We start from the raw sequence: 19794 nt of genomic DNA, 5'->3' as shown, positions 1-19794 counted from the left end.
GGGCGGGGGGTCCAGAAGTTGCTGATCAAGCCTATCTGGGAGAGCCTCTGTTCAGAGGCAGCCCCTCTCCTCATGGAGTCCACATGACAGGTGGTGAAGATAGAATTAAACAAGCCAGGAAAACTGGTCATTTGACCACATAACTATTGGTAACACACCAAACATTAGGAACAAGACAAAAAACCCAGAATGAACATTTGTAACATACATAGAAGAAGAGGATCTTTCTTGACAAAATTCACCACACACTCGTCTGGGCATGTGTTGGGGGCATTTCACATGGTATGACAAGGTGGTTGTCCCTCCCCGGCTAGACTGTGAATTCTTTCAAGATCAAGAGCTGTTTCATATTTACCTTTGAATTCTCAGTGGGCAACACAAAACTGCTGCATATGCTCAGGGAATAATTAGTTACAATGAGAGCTATACCTCATGGACTTTGATCTGTTTAGAAATTGAGGACACTGTTCTACTTCCACTTTGGAATGGAAAGATAGTCTAAAATAAAATCTCAAGCAATATGTGTGTGTGTGTGTGTGTGTGTTAGTCACTCACTTGTGTCCGACTCTTTGTGACCCCATGGACAGTAGCCCGCCAGGTTCCTCTGTCCATGGAATTCTCCAGGCAAGAATACTGGAGTGGGTTGCCATTCTCTTCTCCAGAGCATCTTTCCAACCCAGGGATCAAACCAAGGCCTCCTGCATTGCAGGCAGATTCTTTACCATCTGGGCTACCAGGGAAGCCCTAAAGAGTATGTTTAATACATAAAGAGCTCTAGCAAATGAATAAGAAAAACCCACACCTGTCTCAATCATTTCCTTTCAGGTGCTCCACAGTTCATCCAGTAACCCCAAAGGCTCTATGCCTGCCCTTTCGCACACCTCTTGTTTGCTCTGAGGAATGCCTGCGACTCCACCTGCTCAGAGGCACCTCTCCTGTGTCCTCAGAAGGTAGCATTGCTGGTGTCCTCACTGGGGTGATGCTTGGGTCATTCATTCGTCAGTTAAGTTCTTCCTTCCTCTGAATCCTCAGCCCACCACTGTCCCTTGTGGCTGGAGGGCCAGTCTGGAGGGCCAGAAGGAGCGCTGACTGCCTAAGGGGGCTTTGCTGTCCAGTGCAGAGCTGTGGGCTTGGGGCCAGGGGGAGGGCAAGGAAGCTGGAGGGTCTGAGATTTAGGGCCAGACGCAGCCCGCACTGTCCCTCACTAGTTCTGTCAGGGTCCCCCCAGCGCCCTCCTCAGGCAGCAGAGATGGGGCGCTGGGCAGGAGGCACCTGTGCGGTACCTGTACACACCCCTGGAGCCCTGGGGCGCAGCGGCTGCTCCAGTCGTCCGCACACAGCCAGGGCCCGCTGAGGGAGCGCAGGACCCACCGGCGGCCTCCCGATGCCCACATCTCAGCCACTGTGGACGCGGACCAGGCCTGCGGTCAGATTCGTGCTTTCCAATCACCTCTTTCACGTTGCATTTCTGCTTCTTAAGTGCCTTTCCGCCCTCTCTACCGTGAGGGTCCCGGAGGGCGGGCGCCTAGGCAGGGGAGTGCCCAGGAAGCCCCTGCAACGGTGGCCGAGGCAGTAAATGAACGGGCGGGTGGGGCGGGGGCGCGGCTGTACAGGCTCCCACGCGCTTATGCGGCGGGGCCTAGCGGAGGGCGCTGCAACGGGCCAGGAGCTCGCCCCCGGCCGGCCGGCCTGGCCTCAGGTGTGGGCGGGGCCTCGCGGCGGGGCGGGGCTCGCGGCGCCCCGGCGCATGCGCCGTGCTGGCCCAGCGATGGCGGCGCCCAGGGAGTCGCTGAGGAGACGCAAGGCTGGGGCTGGGGACCCGGAGCCCGAGGCTCCGCCGGGGCAGGGGCGCGACCTCAAGGGCCGCCCGGCCCGCCTCCGCGCGGGCACTTTCTGGCTGACCAGGATCGTGCTCCTGAGGGCCCTCGCTTTCGTTTATTGTGAGTCCGCTGGGCCAGGCCCCTAGTGTGGCCCCTCCGCGCGCGCCCCGTCCGCCACGCCCAGGGCACCCCTGAAGCGTGTTCGCGGCCGAGTCCCGGGGTTCCCCGGCCGATCCCGCGCTGACCAGAGCCGGTGAGGCGGTGACTGCGGCCCCGCAGCTTTGGTGCCCGGGCAGCAAGTGCGGGTTCACCTGCGGGGCGCGGCCCGAGCCAGGCGTGAGCAGGTGGAGAGCCGCGCGCCCCGCGCCGGCCTCGCCCACCGGGCCGCCCCCCAGAGTACGACTGGGCGTCCGGAGACCCCCAGCGTGTGTGCGTGCCCCGCCCCGGCCCCCACGCGCGGAGGGGCGCAAACCCCCGAGACCAGCAGTGGCACCCGACGCCAAACAGCTTCTCGAACGAACGTGGCAGCGCGGGGCCGGCAGGGCTGGGGGCGGCCACCGGCAGAGTGGCCTGGGCCCGTGGGCAGCCTGGTCCCAGCGGGTCCAGAGGGCACTGGGCACCGGGCGTCCCCGCGTCATTTCTGAGTCGCTTCCGCACACGCCTTCGAAGGGGGCGCGCGTGCCGCTCTCTGCCCGGCGACCTTCTGCCAACCCGGAGTGGGCACCCGGGGCCCCGGTCCGGGGAGGGGAGGGGCGGCAACTCAGCCACGACTCTCGTCTGTTCTCCAGTGCTCTAAGTTACTGCAAAAAATAGTTCTTGCTGCTATGCTCTATCCTCCACGGGATTAAACAGGCATTCTAAACGTTTGAGCTGTCACTTAGGGAAAGATGAAGTCAAGACAATGTTAATCTGCGAGGCTTTAATAGACCTTTAAACTGGCGCCGTTAACAGTGGGAAAAGCCCGCTAGCGCCTCGAGCAGAGAGCGCAGCTTATAGAACCAGCCCGGCTGACTTTGATCTCGCGAGGACCCTCAGTTCAGTTCAGAAGGAAACCGTTGTGAACCGCTGGGTCAGGCAGATAGTTTAAGCCTGGCGCTGAGCACAGAGTGAGTTGCTTTGGTGTATGAAATTTTTCTCCACCTACCTTTTCTCACTATGTGGAGTAGGATTGGAGTTTGTCAGCCGCCTTAAGGAACCAGTTTACCATCTTCGGCGACGAGGGTCCCTGGTTGAGACGGCTGGCAAGTAGGCAGCGTCCTGGGTTGGTCTCTTCTGGAGGCTGCAGGTCTCCTGGGGACTGCCAGCAACCTCAGCATAACTTAAGTCCCAGGAACTTCCCACAAGGCCGTGGGGTCCACACCTTCTACCTGATGTTGAGTGTAACCCACCAGGAGGCTGAGTGATGGGCCTTAAGCTTCCGCGCCCTCTGCACACATGACGGGGTTCTTAGTGCCGTTGTCCTGCCTGTCTGTGCATCTCCCTGGGGGCTCCTGCAGTGGGGATGGTGTGTAACACCTCTGGCCTCTGTCTTCTGGGAGCGGCTCCTGCTCCATAAATTTCCCTTGACTGTTTTCAGTCTCTGTCATTGCTCTGTGCCACCACAAGACCCTTTTCCACCTGTGTCCTCCCCCCCGCACCCCGCACCCCAGCCCCTGGGTGTGACACTCAGGTCAGGGACTGCCCACCTGCAAGGCCCCTAATCTAAGCCCCAGGAACCGGGCAGCGCCTCACACCTTCCAGCAAAGGGAGGGCCACGCCTGTCCTGGCTCCCGGGTCACCAGTCTGCTCCTGCTGGCAGGTACACCCCGTGGCCAGCCATGCCCCCCACAGGCCCATTGCCAACCTGGCAGCTCCGCCTTCTTGGCAGCCCTGTCTCAGGTCCCGGCGGCCTGCAAGTACCCCGGGAGGAGCGCACCTCCAGGCGCTCGATGTTGGCCTTCAGGCAGGGCGTGCAGGACCTCAGCTCGCTGTTCTCCTCATCCAGCTGCTGCAGCCTGGGCACAAGAACTAGGCTGGGACCCGCAGAGCTGTCCCCGACCACCACACGCGCCCACACAGAGGCCAGAGCTCCTCACAAGCCAGGACGGCATCTACACCTCAGGTGTGGGGACGCCTCACGTTTACAGAAAAGCTGTCACCACGGAGCAAGTCCCTGGACCCTGAGCCCCTAGCGGCTTCTTGAGGCGTCCGCTCGCCCTCGTGGCATCTGTCACACTCACACTGGAAACACGGGTGACCAAGCCACGGCCTCGACCCAGCCTCCCCCCAGCGCCCCTTCCCGTCGGGTCCCCGCACCGCGACACCGTCACGGCTCCTCTGTCCCCTCAGGGCTGCGGCATCTCTGGGCTTCCCCGCTCTTCATGACCTTGATGTTCTGAGCGGGCCTGGCCCTGTGTTTGATGGACGCCCTTCAGGCTGGGCTCATCTGGGGTCCTCTGGAGACTGGACAGGCTGTGGGTCTGGGGAGAGCCCTACTGGGGCCGGGGAGGAGCTCAGCTTCTCCATTGGATCCTCATTTAGCTTCAGGCTCTGGCCTGAGCTGGGGGGTCGCAGCAGGTTGGTGGTTCCCACAGGGTGCATGTTGGGCCCACTGGGGGTGTCTGCACAGACACGGGCCTGGAGTCTGCAGCCTGGGCGGGGCCAGAGGAGTTCATCCAGAACTTGGGCAGGAGTCTCACGTCTGAGCCTACCCCCACTTAAGACTCCAGTGTTTCTCTACAGAGCCCTTTGTCTTTGACCTTACATTTCATAGTTTTTACTCAAAACGATTTCCGAAGTTAATTAGGCCAGCCCTCCCTCCCGCCTTCCATGCTGCATCTGCGTGGCCGTGTTGTACGTCAGCAGCAGAGTTGCACTCACGTGTCCTGGTCTGCACTCTAGCCTGGCATCCCCTGGGGTCCTGGCTAGGTTGTTTTGATAGTTTAGATAAGGTTCCTGTTTTGTGATGTACAGTTTTATGGGTTTTGACAGATGCATAGTAGTCCATCACCCCAGGACTAGACAGAACAGTGCCATCCCTTCAGAGTCCTCCGGGCGCATCACCGACTGCTCCCCACACCAGCGCCTGGCGCGCTCTGACCGTGTTCGGCCCCGGGGTCCGCCTTTCCCAGGAGCCTTTGGGTCTGCTTCCTTTACTCAGCAACACGGCCTGGAGGTCCTCCCATGCTGTTGAGTGAATCAACATTCCACTGATGCTCCCTGACGCACCACACTTTGTTTACATATTCCAACACTGAGGGACATCTATGTTTCCAGTTTTAGCAATTATGAACATGTAGGCCTTTGTGTAAATCTAAGTTTTCAGTTCACTTGGGTGAATACCTAAGAGTATAATTGCTGGGTTCCATGGTAAATCTGTGTTTAACTTTATGAGAAACTGCCAAACTGTCCTCTAGAGTGACCGTACCGTGTGTGTCCCACCAGCAGGGAATGAGAGTTCCCCTTGTTCTGAATCCCCTGGAGCATTTGGTATTTTCAGTTTCTCGGATTTTGGCTGTTATGATAGGTGTGTGATGATATTGCATTGTGGTTTTAATTGGCGTTTCCCCAAAAACAAATGATATTGAGCATCTTTTCATGTGTTTATTTGCCATCTGTGGATCCTCTGTGTGAAGCAGATGACTTTCAGCGTCTACTCAGATCTTTTGCCCTTTGAAAACCTGGGTTGTCTGTTTTCTTGTTGAGTTTTAATGGCACTTTGAGTATTCTGGATGCAAGTCTTTCATCAGATATGTGAGCTACAGATACGTTTCCTAATCTGCAACTTGTCTTTTCATTCTTTTAAAAATATGTTTTACAGAGCAAAACTTTCTCATTTGATAGAGTTTACTGGCTTTTTCTTTCATGGATCATGGTTTGATTGTTCTTATCTAAAAACGTATTGCAAAACCCAAGTCACATCCATTTTCTTCTATATTTTCTTTTGGAAGTTCTATACTATTATGTTTTACACTTAAGTCTCTGGTCCTTTTTGAATAAATTTTTGTATAAGATGTGAGTTATATATCAAGGTTCATTTTTTGTTGTTGTTGCATATGATGGCCAGTTATTCCAGCACCACCTATTGGAAAGACTGTCTTTCTCCATTAAACTGTCTTTGCATCCTTGTCAAAAGTCAGTTGACTATCTTTGGGTAGGTCTACTTCCGGGTTCTAGACTCTCTTCCATTGATTTATGTGTCTATACTTTGGCTAATACCACACTGTCTTGATGACCATAGCTCTGTAGTAAGTTTTGAAGTTGAGTAAAATAAGGCCTTGAACTTTGTTCATTATCAGAATTATTTTGCCTATTCTAGTTCCTTTACTTTTACATACACATTTCAGAATCAGCTTGTCGTGTCTACGGAAAACTTTACTGGATGTTTTGATTGAGATTGCGTTGAATCTATAGATCAAATTGGGGAGAAATGACTTTTTAATGATGCTGACTCTTCCAATTCATGAACACAATGAATCTTTGTATTTATTTTGATCTCCTTAGATTGCTTTCATTATGTTTTATAGTTTTCCACATACAGATTCTGTGTATATTTTGTCAGTGTTTTTAGTCTAGACCCTGTGTTTGGTGGCTGTTGTAATTTTTTAAAAATTCAGATTACAATAGTTCATTGTTGGTATATAGTAATACAGTTGACTTTTGTTTGTCAATCTTGTATTCTGTGACTTTCATAAACTCACTTATTAGTGCTATGAGGGCTTTTTTTTCTTCTTTTCAATTTTGGTTGATTTTGGGGGATTTTCTACAGAGGCAGTGTATTAATAGAAATAGTTTCCTTCCTTCCTTTCTAATCTATATAGCTCTTATTTTTTATACTTGCCTCATTGCCCTGGCTAGAATTTCCTATGCAGTGTTACTGGAGTAATGAGAGAAGAGAGAGTCTTGCTTTGTTTCAAGGCTTCAGGGAAAAGTATTGCCATTAATCTCTAAGTATGAACTTGGGTGTAGGTTTTTTGTAGCCACCATTTACAGATTGATGAAGTATCCTTCTATTCCTAGTTTGCTAAAAAAATTTTTTTATCGTGAATGAATAAATTCTTTCATGTACTTTTTGTGTGTCTATTGATACTATCATATGGTCTTCTTATTTAGCTTGTTAGTATGGTGATTGCATTGGTTGTTCTTTGAGAGTTGAACCAGCCTTGCATTTCTGAGATGAAATTGGTTGGTTGTGATGTATTATCTTTATTTCTTCTTTTGTGAGTTTTGGTAGTTTATGTATTTCAAGTAATTGGTCTGTTTCATCTAAGTCGTCAAATTTATGATCTTAGATTTGCAGTATTCCTGTATTATCTTTTTGTCTGTGAAATCTCTAGCAGTGTCCCTTTTCTCATCCCTGATATTGGTGTCTTCTCTCATTTTCTTGGTTATTCTGACTAGACTTCTATCAATTATATTCATCTTATCGAAGAAGGATAAGATTTTGATGGTTTGGTTTTCTTTTTCCTGTTTTCAATTTCATTGATGTCACCTCTTTTTTAAAATATCTTTTCTGATGCTTGTTTTATATGTAATCTGCTCTTTTTTCTGATTTCTTAAAGTAGAAGTTTAGATTTGAGGCCTTTCGACGTTTCTGACATAAGTGTTTTATTGTAAATTTTCTTTAAGCAAAGTTCCCTCTGGGATGGTTACCTAACCATTTTGTGTAGCCGGTCACATACTTCCTACAGACGCGTGTGTGCTGTGTATGCACACACACACCGTGCACACGCAGGAGCAGCACACACAGGTGTGTGTGCCTATACCTGTGCCCTGTGACTTTTCCGGGTCGGATCTTCTACTTTCTCCCCAGAGACTTGTGAAACACTCAGACTCCTCGAGTCCACACTTTGATTCCAAACTGCTGCTCAGACCCTGCCCAGTCTCCTCCCGTGGCCGGGCCCCGCACGTCCGGGAAGTGTCCACAGACGGCTGTGCTCCTGCTCACACCGCTCTGTCTTCTCTTCCTTCCAGTTGTGGCATTCTTGGTGGCCTTCCATCAGAACAAGCAGCTGATCGGAGACAGGGGACTGCTGCCCTGCAGGGTGTACCTGCAGAGCGTGCAGCGGCACTTCGGAGGGCGAGTCAGCTGGGATGCCCTGAGCTACGCCCCCACCATCCTCTGGCTGCTGGACTGGTCTCACATGGATGCCAACCTGGACGCCCTGGCTCTCCTCGGGCTGGGCATCTCCTCGTTCATCCTGGTCTCCGGTTGCGCCAATATGGTCCTCATGGCTGCACTCTGGGTCCTCTACATGTCCCTGGTCAACGTGGGACAGATCTGGTAAGAGGGCGGATGGGGCACCTGGGATGGGGCACGGTGACTCGGGGCCCCAGGGGCATTATGCTGAGCCTAGCAAGGCCTCCTGGCAGCGGGAGCGAGTGAGCAAACTGTCTTCTTATATGAGTTCAGAAAAGACCGCCCGTTTTCTTAGGCTTTGGGGGCACTGCTGGTTGCATTCAGCCCAAACCCAGGAGCCTCCTGCTTCGGGAGTGACTTTGATTCTGTTGGGAGTACCACGGCCGCACCTGAGACCATGCTGCCCGCCTCCTGTGCTGGGGACTGTGCGATGGGGGACTTGAGTGTCCTGGGGGTCAGGGACACTGAAGAGACGCAGAGCCACAGCTCAGGGACTGCTGCTGCAAGTGGCTCGCAGGGACTGACCGGCCCGGCACTGTCCTGCTCAGATGCACGGGAAGCCCGAGTTGTCCCTTCGGCCCCAGGCTCCTCGGTTAGTGTCAGCTCCCCCAGAGGCTGGGTTTCTGGTTCTGTTATCTGTGCTTGGCCATGGCAGGAATCCTGAAGGGCTTCTTTGTTGTGCTTAAAGCGGCGTGTGGCCGCCCTCCCCCCTCTCCACCTTCCCGGCCCCCACAAGGAAGAAAGGATTATCTCTGGAAACTTGGAGCGAGGTTGGGCGCTCCGGGAGTCCCTTCCTGCAGAGGAAGCCGCCTTGGCACTTGCCTCTGGCAGAAGGGACAGAGGATCGACTTCAAAGGGCCGGGAGCTGATGCCCAAGAGCCGCAGAGGTGCTGAGGGACCCCTGCATCGTGGCCGCTAAGGAGGAAAACTTTATCTTGGCCTAAGACTCCAAGATGTCCAGGCTCTCCTGCCCGCGGCCCTGGTATAGACGGATTTGATTTGGAGAAGTGGATTTGATGCTATGGTTTTTCAAGGTCTGGGCACCAGTGCAGTGCCATCCCCACCGCATGGCTGTGCAGGGGGGCCCTGTGCCCATGGGGACACCCCAGGCCTTGCGGGAATGGTGGCTCCCCACTGCCCGTGGTCATCGGACGTGACATGGGCCTTCTCTGCTCCCGCTGACGGCACTGGACGTGGCCTTCTGTGCCATGGTGGCTCCTGTGTTCCTTAGCTTGGGGAGGAGGGGCCGTCACCCACTGGCTGCATGGCCAGGCCACTGCTTTAGCTCCTCTGGCCTTCCCGTCCAGCGCTGCTTCTGTTCAGCTGTCTCCAGGGGCGCTCACAGGCTCAGCCTGAAAGAACCTGCTTTGTTAGAAATTCCCGTCCACCTGCTTCCCGAGTGGAGAAATGCTCCTCTGCAAAAGGCAGGAAGAATTACGCAGATTCAACGCTGCCCCTCCTCGCCCCCTGCCACCAGCCAGGGGAGAGCAGATAAAATATTTATCCCTGATGCCCTCCTACAAAGTGAAACATCTCCAGGAACCTGGTTCAGTGTTCCAATCACCTGGCGCAAAGGCCTCTGGGTGACTCGAGGCCGAGGGCTATGCACACAGAAGCGGGGGCAGGGGGCTCCCCCACCTCAGTTCTCTGCCTTCCTGCCCGTGGAGATGAGTGGTCAGTGAGCTGTGGGCCACCCTTGGTGGTGGTTGCAGTGTTGTCTCTAGCAGACAGTTGGAGGTGAGGCGCTCACACAAACCATTTGGGAGCAAAATCTGAATCTCTTAGAATAGGGTGCACCTGAGTTTCTTTAAAAACCAGAACAATAGACCATCCCCCAAACTGGTTCTGTGAATGGCTACCTCTTCTAACATAAGTTCCGGCTGTTAAAAATACAATAAAAGCTGTAAAAGTCTAATGAATACCTTTTAGCTTTTCACATAATTAGATGTAACTACCTATTTAAAAATCTTGTATCAGGCAGCCTTGAGATTTAAAATTCAGAATAGGCGCAGATACGAGAAGGCATTTCCTAACGCCCTCAGCAGAGGCCTGTCATCGAGTCCACTGAGGGACGCTGCTCTTGTGGCCAGGCTGTGGGCGGGGGCCGGGCTGGCCAGCTGCCCTGTCAGCTCCCAGGCTCCTCCAGCTGGTTCTGAGAGACACCGGCAGCGTCCACTCCGTGAGGTTCGGACAGTCAGCCCCTTCTTCTCCTCTGCTCACGAAGGTCACTTATTGGAAGAATTTACTTCTTCCATCAGGCAGCGTGTGACTGGCCGTTGTAAAGGGTTTACTGTGGAAACTAAGGCTCCTGCTCATCAGAGAGCTCAAGCCGTTTCCTGTCTTCCTCCTCCAAGCGGTGTTCCCTGTGGGAAGCCCGCCTCTCTCGGGCTGGATGGATGAGCACCCCAACTCTGTGAGGAAGGGCCCCTGGCCTCACCGCGTGTCTGGTTGCCAGGCTGATGGGGTCTGCGTCCCCCCTTCTCCGGGGGAAGGTGCCTGGTTAGGAAACAGGCGCTCGGGGGCCCCTCAGACCTGCCCTCCCCTCCCTGGGGGCTTGCAAATCTCGGACTCCCTGTCCTTTCACGTGTCAATACTTCATTGAACAAATGTTTGTCTTAAAGCATCTCTATTTACATACCACAAAGTGTAACTAGTTAACTTATGCAAGAACAGCCACCATCTACCTCTAAAACGTTTCCTCAGCCTGCGTCCCCACTCACCCTCGGCACCGCTCTCCGTGTCCTGTCTGTGCCTCACACGACTGGGGACACCTGTGGCCTCCGCGTCTGGCTGCCACCACCGAGCAGGCATGTGGCTTGTCCGTGGTGTAGCCAAGGCCAGTGCCTGGTCCTCACTCACGGGCACTCGCTGAGCCAGGCAGTTGTGCCCTTTATCCCGGGGTCCGCGTGCTGGCGTCGTGTTGACCTGGGGAGAGGATTCATGGTGTGAGGAGTATCCTGGGTCCACTCACGTTACATTGTGGGGCTCCCTCCCATGACCTGGGGTCACACACATGTGTGCTCCCCAGGGCCCCAACTCCCTCAGGGAAGGCATGTCTGACACGTGCTCCCCTTAGGGCTGCTTTTCTAATAATCTGTGCTCAGCGTAACGTGGTGTCATTTGAAATGAACGATTCCGGGGTAGGACATTTTCACGATGCTTGAAGGAGATCACTGCAGTGAAACCAAGCGCAGGTGACCTTTGAACGGGGATCAGAATTGCCTGAGCCCCATCTACACAGGCTTTTCACCAAACCTCTAAGAAAAACCACTCCACTGCAGAAGCATCAGCCCGCCTGGCTCCAGGTTGTTCAGGGGTGAAGAGTGTTACATGTACTTTTCCAAACATACTTACTCATGCCCTGCTGTGGGCATAGGCCTGCAGTGCGACTGTGCGGTGGGGCCAGTAAGAAACTCCTGTCAGTGACGGTTACCTGGGAACCTAAGGTGTGCCCCAGGTTCAGTAAACAAGGGCAGGTCTCCCCTCACCTCACCTGCACTCAGACGCCCAGGGCAGGTGCGCCTCACCGAGCCCCCCACTCAGACACTTGAGTGCAGATTTTCCTCAGGTTCACCTCCACTCAGACCTCTGAAGACCGCTCTCCCCCTGGCTTCCGCTTTGCTCTGCCACCTGAGGGCCCTTCTTCCTTGTGGCTCAGTAATGTGACCTCTGACCTCTGTAACCTGTGCCTGTTCTGTTTGGAGACAGTGGGTCAGTCTTTCTTTAGCAGGTAAAGCGATGCATTAATTTGAAGCTGTTTGGTGACAGCTCTTCTCTTGTCTTTCAGGTACTCCTTTGGTAAGTGGCGGTCACATAATCCGGGTGTCGGCTGCTCACGCCAACGGGTCTCGTCTCCCGCGGCTGCACCGGCTGCCTCGGGCCTGAGTCCTCACCCGCAGTCTCCGCCAAATGAGGCCAGATGCCGCCTCACGCCTCTGCCCATCACGCCTCCCATGCTGGCTGTGGGCACCCAGCCGGCGTCCAGGATGTCGGCACTGGCGTTCCTGCTGGTGACTGAAGGGCCATGGTGCCCTGCAGGCCGGCCCTCACTCCCCGGCGTGCACGGGGACACCCTAGAAGACGCAGGATTCCTGGGGCCCCACAGGCTTGGGTCTTCCTGGGTTTCTGCCGGGAGACTGCGGGTCCCACTGTGCTTTGTGGATAGCGCCACCCCACGGGCCCCCGAGCTGGCAGAAATGCAGGGCTTGGGGAGTGCGGCCAGTCTGGACCCCAATCCTCTGAGCTTGGGAGCAGAAGCAGGGGCTCCCTGTGGCTCTGAGGCCTGCACTGGGTGGGGGGCGGCGGGGCGGCGACCTCCCATGCTGGGTGGTGGTGGGGGCGACCTCCTGCGCTGGCCTCACCTCAGCATCCAGGGCCACCCCCGTCATGGTCTCTGTCTGGCCTCTGTCGGAGGTCAGTGTCTTCAGCTTCACTCCTCAAAGGTCACTCCCTCACCAGCAGAGCAGGGCCACCTGCGATGAGCAGGACAGATGACCTGGGGCTTGTGGCCTCGAGCAGGGACTGCAGATGGGCTTCCTGGACTGTCTCGCAGCCATTACTGGGACAAAGTGGCGCACATCATCTCTCTTTGGTTCTGTGTGGGTTCCCTTTGGGTTCTGTCCAGTGGGCTCCCAAGGGAAGAATGGCCGTGGGGCGGGGCTGGCGCTGGACAGAGGCCCCGGGTGAGGATGGAGGCGGGGGTGTCGGGGTGGAGACTTGGGTGGGGTCTCCATGAGTGTGAGTGCTTCTTGAAGGCTGGCGTGGGCATACGGTTCTCTGAGGGAAGCCCGTCCTCTTTGGCTCTGAGGATCCAGGAGGAGCTGGGGGTCGGGGGGAGCCGGTGGAGGAGCCACAGATTCTCCTGTGGGCTCGGGCCAGTCCTGCTGACCCCAGGCCTGCACACGCGTGTACAGGTGGACTGCCAGGGGCTGCCCGCACAGTTGAAACAACAGACGTGCTCTCCCAGGGGTGTCACACCCTTACCCACAGCAGGATCCCGAGCACAAGGGGATGAAGGACCAGGGCCACAGGGGAAAAAACTACAATGTCTGGAATAAAAGCTCACGGGTAGGGCTGGATACAGGGGGCGGGGTCAGGAATGAATGGAGGAGGAGGAGCCACCAGCCCAGGGACCTGGACTGAGGAGCAGAGCCCAGCCTTTGGAGGGAGGAACAGGGAGCCCAAAGGGCCTTGCACCTCGGGGCACAGGTGCAGGGGGCCGAGGGGCACTATTTGTGGAGGCGCAGTCCCGGGGCAGGGTGGCAGGAGGGGAACCATCCACCTGCCGGGACACGAAACCTGCGTTTCCTCCTCTCCTGCTCCAAAACACAGGACAGGGGCTTTCTGGTGGCCCAGGGGTAAAGAACCCGCGTCCCAGTGCACGGGACATGGGCTTGATTCCTGGTTGGAAAACCAAGATCCCACACGCCTTGGGGCAGTGAAGCCCATGCAGTGGAAGGACTGATGCTGAGCCTGAAGCTCCAATCCTTTGGCCATTTGACGTGGCTGACTCACTGGAAAAGACCCTGATGCTGGAGAGACTGAAGGCAGGGGAAGGGGACGACAGAGGATGAGATGGTTGGTTGGCATCACTGACTCAATGGACATGAGTCTGAGCAAACTCCAGGAGTTGGTGATGGACGGAGGCCTGGCGTGCTGCAGTCCATGGGGTCACAAAGAGTCAGACACGACTGAGTGGCTGAACCGAACTGACTGCAACTAGAGTCCATGTGCTGCACCCCAGGTCCTGCGTGCCGCAGCTAAGCCCCGACACAACCAGATAAATAAACAGATGTAAAAAATAAAGTACAGGAAGGTTTAAAGCGAAAGTAGGCACGTGTCTTGCAAGGAGGACGCCTGTGACAGACACGGTGGGGGCAGGACCCTCCTCCTCTGTGGAGTGACTCGGTGTGAACTGAAGGTAGGTTTGAGAAGTTAACGGTGGACGTTGTGTCCCTAGGAAAGTGTACTTGCAGCCAGAGCACCAGTACTCAGTGCCCATCCAGGGGACCCACAAGGGCAGGATGGACAAGCAGGGACAGGACTGAAGTTTACAGGGAGCAGAAGTCAAGTGTAAGCTAACCGGCGGTGCAGCAGCCGTGCTGAGACACCGGGCAGCCTGTGGTCCTCAGGGCGGTGGCGCAGGCCACAGCCCACGGAGGGGGCACGTTTCTGGGTGACTGTTTTTACCTCAGTAGCTGCTGTTTCTCCACACACGGTGTTTGACACCATGACAGATTACTGGAGATGCACAGCCCACAGAAACGGGCCTGCTGCAGAGTGGGCACACCTGAGGAAAACACTAACAAACCTGAAGACGTGGGCCTGAAGGACAGTCACAGCCTGAAGGTGGGGAGTCATGTTGTATCAGGCGGGAGTTTTTAGGACTTAAGCCCAGGAGGCAGCATCTCTAGTAACTCTGAGAGGACTCCTCCAAGGGGGCTGAGGCAGTAGCCAGGTTATGTAGAAGTTTTGTAACAAAGGGCCAATGGTATAGCTGAGAAGAGGAGAGAAGCTAAAGGCAAAGGAGAAAAGGAAAGATAATACCCATCTGAATGCAGAGTTCCAAAGACTAGCAAGGAGAGATAAGGAAGCCTTCCTTAGTGATCAGTGCAAAGAAATAGAGGAAAACAATAGAATAGGAAAGACTAGAGATCTCTTCAAGAAAATTAGAGATACCAAGGGAACATTTCATGCAAAGATAGGCTCAATAAAGGACAGAAATGGTATCGATCTAACAGAAGCAGAAGATATTAAGAAGTGGCAAGAATACACAGAAGAAATGTACAAAAAAGATATTCACGACCCAGATAATCACGATGGTGTGATCACTCACCTAGAGCTAGACATCCTGAAATGCAAAGTCAAGTGGGCCTTAGGAAGCATCACTACAAAGCTAGTGGAGGTGATGGAATTCCAGTTGAGCTATTTCAAATCCTAAAAGATGACGTGACAGTGCTGCACTCAATATGCCAGCAAATTTGGAAAACAGCAGTGGCCACAGGACTGGAAAAGGTCAGTTTTCATTCCAATCCCAAAGAAGCAACACCAAAGAATGTTCAAACTACCGCACAATTGTACTCATCTTACCTGCTAGCAAAGTAATGTTCAAAATTCTCCAACCCAGGCTTCAGCAGTATGTGAACCAAGAACTTCCAGACATTCAAGCTGGATTTAGAAAAGGCAGAGGAACCAGAGATCAAATTGCCAACATCTGTTGGATCATAGAAAAAGCAAGAGAGTTCCAGAAAAACATCTATTTCTGCTTTATTGATTACACCAAAGCCTTTGACTGGATCACCACAAACAGTAGAAAATCCTTCAAGAGATGGGAATACCAGACCACCTTACCTGTCTCTTGAGAAATTTGTGTGCAGGTCAAAAAGCAACAATTAGAACTGGACATAAACAATGGACTGGTTCCAAATTGGGAACAGAGTACATCAAGGCTGTATATTGTCACCCTGGTTATTTAACTTACATGCAGAGTACATCATATGAAACGCTGGGCTGGAGGAAGCACAAGCTGGAATCAAGATTGCTGGGAGAAATATCGATAACCTCAGATATGCAGATGACACCATCCTTATGGCAGAAAATGAAGAGGAACTAAACAGCCTCTTGATGAAAGTGAAAGAGGAGAGTGAAAAAGTTGGCTTAAAACTCAGCATTCAAAAAATGAAGATCATGGCATCTGGTCCCATCACTTCATGGCAAAAAGGTGGGGAAACAGTGGCTGACTTTATTTTGGGGGGCTTCAAAATCATTGCAGATGGTAACTGCAACCGTAAAATTAAAGACACTTGCTCCTTGGAAGAAAAGCTGTGACCAACCTAGATAGCATATTAAAAAGCAGAGACATAACTTTGCTAACAAAGGTCCATCTAGTCAAAGGTATGGTTTGTCCAGTGGTCATGTATGGACGTGAGAGTTGAACCATAAAGAAAGCTGAGTGCTGAAGAATTGATGCTTTTGAACTGTGGAGTTGGAGAAGACTCTTGAGAGTCCCTTGGCCTGCAAGATCAAACCAGTCCATCCTAAAGGAGATCAGTCCTGAAGGACTGATGCTGAAGCTGAAACTCCAATACTTTGGGCGCCTGATGCAAAGAACTGATTCCTTAGAAAAGACCCTGATGCTGGAAAAGATTGAAGGCGGGAGGAGAAGGGGACGACAGAGGATGAGATTGTTGGATGGCATCACCGACTCAATGGACATGAGTTTGAGTAAGCCCCAGGAGTTGGTGATGGACAGGAAGGCCTGGCGTGCTGCAGTCCATGGGGTCACAAAGAGTTGGACACAATTAAGCGACTAAACTGAGCTGTCTGAATGTCAAAAGATTATTGTAAATTAAAGAAAACCAGATATGCCGAGTTCAGCGCTTCTCTGTGTGTGGGAAGATGCATGAGTCTGCTCTCACTGAATCACTCCTTGATGGGCACCTCAGCTCTTGGCGCTGGTGTCCCGAGTTTCCACATCCTGAGTATCCTCGGGGCTCACCAGCTCACATCGAAGGGGTGCAATCAGTGAGGGCGGTGACAGCCTTTGTTTACTGATTTGGCAGGAAATACTCCATTTCTCAGTTTCCTCCTCTTGATCTGGAATTCGACCAATATTTGGGAGACATTACATGACCAAGTTCTGTCCCATGATACTGGAGGCTCATCCTGCGTCAGGTGAAAGTTCCTGTTGATATGCTGTTCCAGCTGCTAATTTCTGGATTAGGCCCCATTGATAATTAAAGATTCTCTGGATCCTCCATCTTATTACTTACCACTATGATCCAGGAAATGTTTTCCCTTGTTGCTTCTTCCCATGCCTGGGAATCACACTATCACAGTTATTTTACATGAATCCTAAATGTGATCTGTTTCCCCAAGATGTTTAACCATCCTCAGTAGCGTCCAGGCTACACAGTGGGCGCCTTAAGAGACAACAGGATCCAAGTAATGCCACCAGCACCCCTGACAAAGCCACCATGCAGCAGGGAGACATGGAGCACAAACAATTTGGAGACAAAACAATGATTCGTGTAACTAGTTAAAATCCAGTTGCAATAAACCATGAAGTCCACAGGAGAGCCAGCTGGAAAGCGAATTCTGGCAGGATCAAGTAGAGAAAGATAAAATGTTTTCATCTTTGTTTACAAAGGCATATTTTATCAAGTTGTAGTAGGTCACAGCATAGGAGAGCAGGCTTTACTGGAGAACGAAGGTTTGAGCTGGCGTGTTTTCCCCGACGGAGCCGGTGGGGGTGACCCACGTGAGGTGTGCCACGTGTTGTGCACGTGAGCCGAGAGCACAGCGGATCCTCCAGGCGGCACCTCAAGTGGTGAACCACAGTGTTTGAAATAAACATGAGTGGGCTGTGCAGGAGGCCGTAGCGGGGCTGGCAGGGGTCTGGCAGGGAGCCTGGGCTGCGGGCCGGCTGAGTTGGGTCACCTGCCGCCGGGTCTCTGGTGCAGAGCAGCGCCCGCCCTTGCCCCCGCCTGTTAGGTTTGCCTCCAGGCTGGTCAGGCAGCCGCATGTTTAAGTGGCCTGGATGCTTGACCCCCGTTCCCTGTGACAGCGGCACCTCCCGCCAGCTGTTGCAAATTAAAGGCTCCCTGTGACCCTTACCTCTCTTAAATTCATGCTTTAAAAACAGCTTAATGAGGGCTTTACTGGCCCAATTGGAAGTTTTTATTAAAACCCGTCAGTGCTGGAGTGGAGCCTGCCTGCAGGAAACGATTGGCCAGCCTCGAGTTCAGAGCTGCTACGGCCACAGCAAGGCCACCAAAGCGTTTTCAGACCCTTGCCAGCCAGCTCGAGCTTTGCCTGGCCCTCACATCAGCCCCATGTCCCAGAAAGCAGTTTCTTGTGATTAAATTCCCGTGATCAGAGGCAGTTGAGGACACCCTGCCATGAGCTCACCCTTCCAGCGAGCCCTGCCTCCCTTGTCCCAGCCCTCTGATCTCCCAGAGATGTGGGTGCTGCTGGGCTGTGTGGTTCTGGCCTCGTGTCTGGTCGTGTCCTTGGAAAGGACTGAGAGCCTAGGTCAGGTGACTCGGGGCTGCCATGCACCCAGAGGAGCTGGTGGTTCCCAGAGGGAGGCAGGAGGCGCCACTGTGTCCTCACCGTGCGTGGCCGGGAAGGGGCCCTCGCTGGGGTCCCAGTGCCACCTGCCCCTCTGGCCTGAGCCTCCTCAGGCTGCTCTGGGCCTTGCTGTCTCCTCTCTGTCCCCTCCCGGCCACAGGGAGCACAGTGCAGGAGACCCACTGCCCAGGGGAGGGGCTGGGGTGGGGGAACCAAAGGCGCCACCCCATGTTCAGCACCTGCCTGACCTCCGTCCTCACCTGGAGCCCGCTCAACTCTGTAAGCGTGGACACAGCTTGTTGGCATCCCCACACGACCATGTCGGGTCCCGCCTTTCTCTTTTCTCACTTGGCAGAATCTGGTGACCGTCACTTAGTGGAACTGAGAAGAAAATATATTTTGAAGACTTTTTTCTTGTTTACATAATTATTGAGGCTTTAGTTGTTCTGAATTTCTCCCATTACATCTCGTTACCCGTTTGTTTCTAAAACAGAATAAGCAGAATTCTAGAATACTGAAGAAACCCTGAATTTGAGGGCTTTTGTCTGGAATCTTCTAAATTGCCTCGTACTTTTATTCAGTCGCGTAGGTGTTGGGCCAGTGTTTCCTTTTCAGTTCACAGTATAGCTGATGATGAGCATCGCAATGGGCAGAAGGCTCCTGGGTGCCATCGCCCAGGCTGTCGAGGCAGGGTCATCGGCACCCAGTTCCCAGAGGCCCGCGGCTGGTCTTGCAGCCCCAGTCTGCTTGCTGACCAGCCGCCCTCCCCCTGCCCCCAAGCCCAGCCCCACGTGACAGTCCTGCGACGACCAGAGCCTGTGTGGCCCCTCCGCCCTCCCACTGCACAGTAGCCATGTGGCTCCTTTCAAAGAACTGGTTTTATTTATCAGATTTTTTAAAATGTGTTTTGGCTCATTAAATCTTACTTTTTATAGGTCGCTTCCTTCTGGGAGGAAGGAATTTAGTATTTTCTAAGATCTTGAGTTGATTAACTCATTACTTGTCCACTCTTCTTACCTGAAATGAAAGCGTGGAGACGGGTGGTCACCCCCCTGTGACTGGTCCTGGGCCCCTGTGGGCTGAGGCCCGGTGTCCCCGACAAGGGACAGACACTCAATTTCATAACCTTCAGGTGTTACTGCCTCTTTAGCCCAGGTGCTGTTTAAAGAGGGTCAGAAACTCCAAACGCTTAAGGCTTTGTAGCTTATCTCTGGTTGGTCAGTTTCTGATTTTATTACACTGCAACCAGAGAGCATGGCCTGAAGATTGTTCATTATTCTTTAAGTTAGGTGTGTGAAGGGATTAGAAATTCAAGACGTATTACACAACCTGTAATACAAACAGCTCACCGTGGTTTTCCTGCGCTCACCCCGTCGTCTTCTCGGGGTGACTCCATCTCCCCAAGCAGTTCTGCCTTTTGGGTTTCCATTGGGTTTATCCAGTCGTGTTTCCGTCGGGTTTACCCGGTCGTGTTTCTCTTGGGTTTACCCGGTCGTGTTTCTCTTGGGTTTATCCGGTCGTGTTTCCGTCGGGTTTCTGTCGAGTTTCTCCTGTTGTGTTTCCTTCGGGTTTCTGTCGGGTTTATCCAGTCATGTTTCTGTCGGGTTTATCCCGTCGTGTTTCTGTTGGGTTTATCCGGTCGTGATTATCTGGTTGTGTTTCCGTTATCCGGTCGTGTTTCCGTCCGGTGCCTCTGCTGTGTCGCCTCTGGACGTCTTCCGTGCACTTCCCGCTGTTTTTCTCCCACCTCCCTAACGCTCTTCCTCCATCTCAGGTCAGCCATCA

At 53.3% G+C, this 19794-nt stretch overlaps 1 protein-coding gene across 1 annotated transcript; it reads left to right on the top strand.

Annotated features, from left to right (window-relative positions):
* Positions 1 to 1612: 1612 nt before the first annotated feature.
* Positions 1613 to 18419, top strand: LOC133238059 (uncharacterized). The gene is made up of 3 exons (XM_061400672.1): positions 1613 to 1940; positions 7773 to 8082; positions 11726 to 18419. The coding sequence occupies exons 1-3, from the start codon at positions 1628 to 1630 to the stop codon at positions 12417 to 12419; spliced, it is 1317 nt and encodes a 438-aa protein (XP_061256656.1). The 5' UTR covers positions 1613 to 1627; the 3' UTR covers positions 12420 to 18419.
* The last annotated feature ends 1375 nt before the right edge of the window (positions 18420 to 19794 follow it).

This window comes from Bos javanicus, chromosome 25, assembly GCF_032452875.1.
Source record: "Bos javanicus breed banteng chromosome 25, ARS-OSU_banteng_1.0, whole genome shotgun sequence".
NCBI lineage: Eukaryota > Metazoa > Chordata > Mammalia > Artiodactyla > Bovidae > Bos > Bos javanicus.
This window is presented reverse-complemented; position numbering and strand designations above follow the sequence as displayed.